This window comes from Hemibagrus wyckioides, linkage group LG08 (genome assembly GCF_019097595.1).
Source record: "Hemibagrus wyckioides isolate EC202008001 linkage group LG08, SWU_Hwy_1.0, whole genome shotgun sequence".
In the NCBI taxonomy this organism is placed as follows: Eukaryota; Metazoa; Chordata; class Actinopteri; order Siluriformes; family Bagridae; genus Hemibagrus; species Hemibagrus wyckioides.
In genome coordinates, this window is record NC_080717.1 from 27,969,286 (window position 1) to 27,976,875 (window position 7,590).

At 42.3% G+C, this 7,590-nt stretch overlaps 1 protein-coding gene across 1 annotated transcript in view; it reads right to left on the reverse strand.

Annotated features, from left to right (window-relative positions):
• Window positions 1–1,854: 1,854 nt before the first annotated feature.
• mpped2 (metallophosphoesterase domain containing 2b) overlaps window positions 1,855–7,590 on the reverse strand; it is a 32,850-nt gene continuing 27,114 nt past the window's right edge. Inside the window, exons 5-7 of the mRNA XM_058397754.1 lie at window positions 6,430–6,545; window positions 5,512–5,625; window positions 1,855–3,106 (exon numbers count right to left, since the gene is read on the reverse strand). Coding sequence (XP_058253737.1) covers window positions 2,988–3,106; window positions 5,512–5,625; window positions 6,430–6,545 — 349 coding nt within the window. The 3' untranslated portion in view covers window positions 1,855–2,987. The remainder of the gene's footprint in view (window positions 3,107–5,511; window positions 5,626–6,429; window positions 6,546–7,590) is intronic.

Sequence of the window (7,590 nt, forward strand, 5' to 3'; positions counted from 1 at the left end):
TTTGGATGGGTGAGCGAATACTTTTGGCAATATAGTGTATCATGTACTGAAGTACAGAGACTACTGAAGTGTATGGAATACCACAATATGTGGAACACATATTGTCCAGGTTTATGGACTACTGAACTGTGTGGAAGAATAAAGGGTATGGAATTCCTTATGCTTCTATCACACAGTTTTTAACATAACTACATTCACTTTTTCCACATTATATTAATATTGATTTTGACTAATAATTAGATGTTCATATTGGATTTTTTTTATTAATAACAATATTAGAGTTCAGTACATTTTTATTCCATGCTCCTCCATATGTGCTGGAATGTGTGTTGTGTCCTTAATATATGGACGTTTCCACTGCTGATAGAATTATTTGTTCCTTCGTTTGTTGAGATGAGATGAGCGTGACTTTAGCACTTGAGCGATTACTACTGCGTCCATTACTCTAACGATAAAAGCGTTATGAGGAGACAAGCGTGAGAGAACTTTCCCAAAGCCATTCTTATGAAGTTTTAACTTGATCCAAAACCACAGCCATACAGTAAACATCAGTTCCGGTTGTTTTCCCGGCGGGTTTGAGGTATTCATTTTAATCCGTCAGAAACCGGAGCACGTTCTACACAACGCATGGGTTTCAGCAAACGCCAGCTCTCATCAAACTCGAGCTACAAGCGGTCCGACGCTAGAAAGCTCACGAATGAAAGAGTATGTAACAGCGGGTCATCAATTACCTTAAAAGGTAGCAGCATTGCACATCTACAGGAACATAAATCAGAGACAGAGCGCGTGTTCTGCATCGTGTGGAGGAGAAACACGGAAAAACCTACTTGGTAAATGAAATCCAGGTGACACGAGCTGTCTGATATTTGTAGCAGAGCTCTCACTCACTCATTCAGAGAACCTTAAAACTACGTCCTTTTTTCGTCCTGGACTATTTAAAATATTCCACCATGTGCTGTGTGTGTAAATGCAGTTTTTATATTTACTCCAATACGAATTGGATGTATGAAAAACAAAAAATAAAGAAATTGCACGGAAAAAAGAAGCGAAGTCTGAAGAAGTCAGTTTTTGTTTGCCCGCAGAGCCACAAGGCCGAGCAATGAATCACTGCGGCTAGTGATCAAACAAGTGTCCATCCGTCGCCATGGACACACCGGGTCACGACCCCCGACGTCTCGCTCCTTGAGCTGACAAATTTCCCCACAATCAATAGCAGCTGTCAGGAGAACGCGAGAGGTCACGGTCGCTCGCGCCGACTGGGCAGATTAAATCCAGCCAATGATGGGTAATTAATGGACTTGATCAATCGGAGGTGATGCTAAACCCTGGCACCGTGCCAGACACGCACGGCTCCATCTACAGGGGGAAAAAACCTTTAAGAGTCGAATCAAACGTTAAGTGACGCAAAAATTATTATTTAAGCATAAAATAGATTTATTCCAATTAGCGGAGACAAATCCAGATTTTACTTTAATTAATTAAACAAAATAATTAATTGGTTTTTTTTTGTAATTTCCTTCATCTACAGCCTGATCTGTTTTCATTGTTTACCTTTTTCTGCATTACCCATAAATCCTCAGCTGTGTAGATAGTAGAGCAGTGGGGTTAATCCCTCGCTTCCTGTTCACCTAAAGAGCGCGATGCAGCGGGGCTTTAGTCTTTTCGCTGTCTCACCTTCTCATCTGTTTAACTCTGCTCAAACGAATTCCACACAAAACCAAACACACACATAAATGTAGGAGCGGGAGACGATCCGACTACCAGTAAGCATGACGCAAATCCGGCAGCCGTACGTTCTGGACATCATTGCCCATAAACGCGATCCGGTATGAACGGAAGCGGACAATCGTGGGATAAAAATCTTGCAGTTTTTTTATTTGCATATAAAGTCAGCTAAATGACACGATGAATTAAGAAAAAAAGTCTCATGAACATAGAAACAAGGCATTTACAAATGGCACCAATGACATCATGGCAATATATATATATTTTTTTCGTCCTGTCTGTGCGACATAACAACAAACACAACACGATCCACCGGGCGGAGATGAGAAAGTAAACCAGAACCAGAATAATAACCATGGGCTCAAAGCAGCTGCAAAGATTTTTTGTTTTTTTCCGAGCTCCTTGTTGAAGCAACATTTAAGTTTGGCTTGATTTAAAAAAAATCTGTACATTTTTAATGGACCTTGAACAGACCATCGGCCGATAAAGAAATCACGAGCGAGGCAGGAACAAAATACAAAAAGCGCTATCAAAATTCGAGCAGCACGAGCCTGAACTGGTGCCAATATTATTATTATAATAATTAAATATTATTTTTAAATATCACAGCAAGTGTCAAAACGTATGATGGTTCACAATACTGTAAATATTTTTAATGTTTTTTTTGTGAATTGTGGGACATGAGCCGGACGGTCGAGGCGGTCAGAAATGTGACACGGCAATGGAATTAAAGAAATTTGAAAAAGAGACAGAACCGATTTTCATCAAGTACCTCGTGAAAGTTTTTTTTCCTGGATGTTACAGTGGAGAAGGGACAAAATGTCTTGAAGATTTATCGATCTGACCAATAAATATAACCGCAAAGCATCCTGGGAGCAAAAAGTCACGTAACTTAAAACCTTGCAACTGATGTTTAATCTCAGACCGGAATTTTCTTGTTGAAAGTCCACTCCTGCTGTGAGAACGTATATTGCTGAGCCTCTTCTGGTACCTTATAATGCACTTTAGATACTATAGACTAAAACAAATTGAACAAGGCAACCGATACAAATGAACCATAAATATGAATTCACCATTTTTCCTTTTTTTTCCCCTCCCCAGCAAATCATTATTTAAATGGTATGATCTTATTTTTTTAAAAATATTACATATCCATGCATTCATTTTTTTTAAATACAAGCAGTACAAAAAGACCATTACTTTAAAGATAAGAAGAATTGGAGAGTAGAAAACAAAGGAGGGGAGTTAAAGAGGAGGGAGGTTCACGAGCTTCCCGGGTTGGGAAGGTCGAATACGATGGGTGGGTTGGTGGGCTGGAAACTGACTGTACACGTAGACGAGTTGATGAAGGTCGTGTATCCGTCCGTCATCAGACCGTAACCTGTGTGATGAGAGACAGAACAACGGGTTTTAGAGTTTAGATGTCACAGATCTGGACCAAATCACACACAAACCTTCAATATGCTACATTCACACACACTCGCAGAGGCAGAGCAACCGAGATTTCTTCTTCATTTTCAGTGAAATTCGGCGACTACCAGCCGAAGTGAAGACAGACCTTAAAGCGTAGATGATCCGAGACGTCCAGCACACACAGTGTCTCCCTCATCTCGTATATATACACCGATCAGGCATAACATTATGACTGCCTGTTTAATATTGTGTTGGTGTTGCCAAAACAGCCCTGACCCGTCCTGCACTGTGTATTCTGACCCCTTTTTATCAGAACCAGCATTAACTTCTTCAGCAGTTTGATCAACAGTAGCTCGTCTGTTGGATCGGATCACACGGGCCAGCCTTCTCTCCCCACGTGCATCAGTGAGACTTGACCGCCCATGACCCTGTCACCGGTTCACCACTGTTCCTTCCTTGGACCACTTTTGATAGATACTGACCACTGCAGACCGGGAACACCCCACAAGAGCTGCAGTTTTGGAGATGCTCTGATCCAGTGGTCTAGCCATCACAATTTGTCCCTTCATCAAACTCGCTCAAATCCTTACACTTGTCCATTTTTCCTGCTTCTAACATCAACTTTGAGGACAAAATGTTGACTTGCTGCCTAATATATCCCACCCACTAACAGGTGCCATGATGAGGAGATACTCAGTCTTATTCACTTCACCTCTCACTGCCCACAGTGTTATGACTGACCGGTGTACACTACTACTATGATTTGGAATTGCTAGCTGCTCCACCCACTGTTACTTTGGCAACAGGTAGTAGCAACACCTATGGGCGACTTCATGGTACAGCGCCTGAAGACTTGCAGAGATAAAAATCGCTGTACGTGTGAACGAATCATTCGATATAAAACCTGTAAGACTCATTCCTTTATCTATTTATTTATTCTTTCTTGTAGAACAGTACTGCCTACTCACGTTATAACATATCAATGTACCTGTTTTAATACTGTTGCTATAGTGACAGTTCATGCTGTGACACCTTTCACAGGTGACGTTTATGGAAGGAGGCGGAGTCTATTAACTATAAACTATTAAAGTATGATGCGTCTTTCATTAATCAGTGAAAAACTAATAGTTGTGGTATAAGTGGAATAAAACACGCGTCGTTATATAAAAATAAAACACTTCTGTGTGTAATAAATGCAACATTTTCCTGCTAGTAGAACTTTAATATCAAAGTTAGTTGTGTGTGTGTGTATGTATGTGTGTGTGTGTGTGTGTGTGTGTGTGTGTATATATATATATATATTCCCTCTCAGAGGGAAGTGGCCTTAGAGTGTCACAGAGCGTCATCAGCAGGTTGCGACAGAGATACAGAGAGACTGGAAGAGTCACAGAAAGGCATAGAAGTGGACGTCCTTTGGCCACATCCCACGTTGATGACCGCTTCATTGTGAACAGTGCCCTGCGGAACCGGATGATGAATGCCACTCAACTCCAACGATGTTGGAGAAGTCAAGGAGAGCGCTGTGCATCAGCCACTGTTGTGGTGGTGTTACAGTCTGGGCAGGTGTGTCCACTCAATACAGAACTGCCCTACATCTTGTGAATGGTACAGTGACAAGCCAATACTACCTGAATAACATCATTAATCCAGTCATTGTGCCCCTGCATGAACAACACAGGCCTAATTTCATCTTCATGGACGACAATGCTCCAGCTCATCGAGGTCGCATCATTAGGGAACAGCTGCTGGAGGCTGGGGTACCTCAAATGGAGTGGCCTGCACTTTCTCCAGACCCGAATCCCATAGAAAACCTCTGGGATCAGCCGAGTCGCCGTGTAGAGGCTCGTAACCCTGCACCCCAGAACCTCAATGACCTGAGGGCCGCCCTTCAAGAAGAGTGGAATGCCATGCCTCAGCAGACAATAAGTCGACTCGTGAACAGCATGAGACGTCATGGTCAAGCTGTAATTGATGGTCAAGGGCACATGACAGATTATTGAGACATTGAGATTTTTTGTTGTGGTATACCCACCACTGTTGTTGGCTTTTGTTTCAATAAATTGTTTGAGATGAGGAAATCACTATTGCAGCTTCTACTTAAATGCCCTACTTTCATGATATAATATCACTGTAGTGTGAACTTTTTACATTTTCCATAAATTTCACCCAAAAGCCATATTTTATATATATATATATATATATATATATATATATATATATATATATATATATATATATATATATATATATATATATATATATATGTGTGTGTGTATGTATGTATGTATGTGTGTGTGTGTGTGTGTGTGTGTGTGTACCTACAATATTCCCCAGTGTATCTACTTGCTTTGAAGTGTGAATTTTGAGCCTCACCTTCATGGATCCCTCCGTAGACGTGGAGTTTGGGTCGAACCCGTCTCTGTACCGTGTTGAGTAACTCCACACAGCCCACTCTCTGCAGCTCCTTAGGTACCCAGTCCCTGAACCCTGCAGCCAACAGCAGAGAGTTAACACACACACCGAGGTAAACCAGTGTGTCTGAGCTCATCCTCACTGCTCCTAAAGCCACAACACCTCCTGCCTTCATAACACTGAGGTTCACCTTCCTGAAACAGGGCCTGTCAACCACCGCTGCTTAAAATACAGCTAATCGCTTCGATGTTAGCCATCAGGTCATCTACTTACTGATGTCCATCTTTGAAAATGGTTTCTGTGCAAATTGAAATGAATTACAACTAGACAGAAGGGTCTGTTGGTGCATCGGGTCAGTTCATCATGTCGAGCCAAAACACAACATTCAAAAGGAAATCTGTCTGTTTTTTTCTCCGAATAAAAAAAAAAATCAAACAAAAGCACTTTCTTTCAGGAGCCAAATGTCTCCAAGGTCAGAATCATCATGTATTCTTTTCATTATGAGGCCATTCAGTCCTCCCAGAGGGCTAAACACATGTGAACACACACACACACGTGACAATAACCATCACCATGACCTGATGACCTGAACCCCTTACCATAATCCTACACACCCAACATTAACCCTAAAGAACTGAATCATTTAGTGTTTATACACCAAGGCTGAAGAGATCTCAAAACAAAACGTAATCTTGTGGTCAGGATTTAATCATATTCAAAAAAAAAAATATCAAGACTTTCAGACAAACGTTACGACCTTGCTTGACCAAAAAAGAAAAAAAAAAAAGAAGAGGAAGAAGAAAAAAAAAAAAAAAAAAAAAAAAAAAAAAGAGTACAACCACACACACACAAACAAGATAAATGCGGTATAGACTTTACCCAGAGGAGGCCCGTGAGTCATGAGGATGTCGATGTCCTCAGGGATCTGGTTCCACTTGTCCAGCAGAGACTGACCACGAGGCAAGTTAAAGCCCCATCCATTAAACCAGGGCGTCCTGGGGAAACACACACACACACTTATAAATATCACCTCCAGTCTCCACCATCAGTCTTCTTCTACACCAGAGATGTGCAGCGGCAGGTCCGCAGCAGAAATCCCTGAAAGAAAATGTTCTACACGATGTGTTTGTGCTATCAGATATCAAGGCCACTGCCATTGTCTGCTGGAGCAGAGGTTATCTCCCGAGCAGCGACCCCGGAGCAGAGGTCACGGTGCGAGGCGGGCAATTGATCACGCTGTCAGCGCTGCTGAGCTGGAGCTTGTTAATGTGAGTTTTTATTTGCCCTGGGGAACGGCGCCACCGACAGGCCGCACTAACACGCCTAACCCGGTCCAGACCCGGGCTGATGGAGGCCAGACGACGCTGACAGCCTGTTTGGATGAGGTCAAGAGGGGTGGGGGGTGGGGGTCAGGGTCCCGTGCTGGGAAGTAGTGCTGAGTGACGGATGGAGATAAATATAAAGACGAGGCAGAAATAAGCGCAGCTTTTTGTTAACGTTCAAAGAGAAGAAAACGATCGACTCGGAAATCTCACGTGACCGTACGCGTGGCACGCCTTCGCAAGCCGTGTCCAGTTAAACACAAGCCGATGATTAGCCGGGAAAGGTACCGTATTTGCACCGTGACAGCTGTGATATAAAGGGAAGAATAAAGCCTCTGGAGTCTCGCTTGCTTGGGACGGTAACTCCATTTCGTCACGCTACACAGTGGGTGATTAGATTCCTATAACAGAACGGCTCTGAATCCCGAGGAAACTCCGTATATAAGAACCGCGAAGATTCTCTAATTTCGGTCTGAAGGCGATCTGAAGACGCATCGCGAGTCTCTCCTACTCATTTTCAGCCTGAAATCCGTAAACCGGCCCTCTAAAAGTTTTTTTGCAATATTTTACTCGTGTTATTATAAGCCAGGAGTGAACAATTCCCTTTAAAAAGTCTGAAAGTGAAACAGACCCTCCACATAGTTTTTTTTAATAGGGTTTAAAGATTCGTTTTTTGTTTATATATAATTAGCATTTTAAAAATAAATCGCGATCTGCA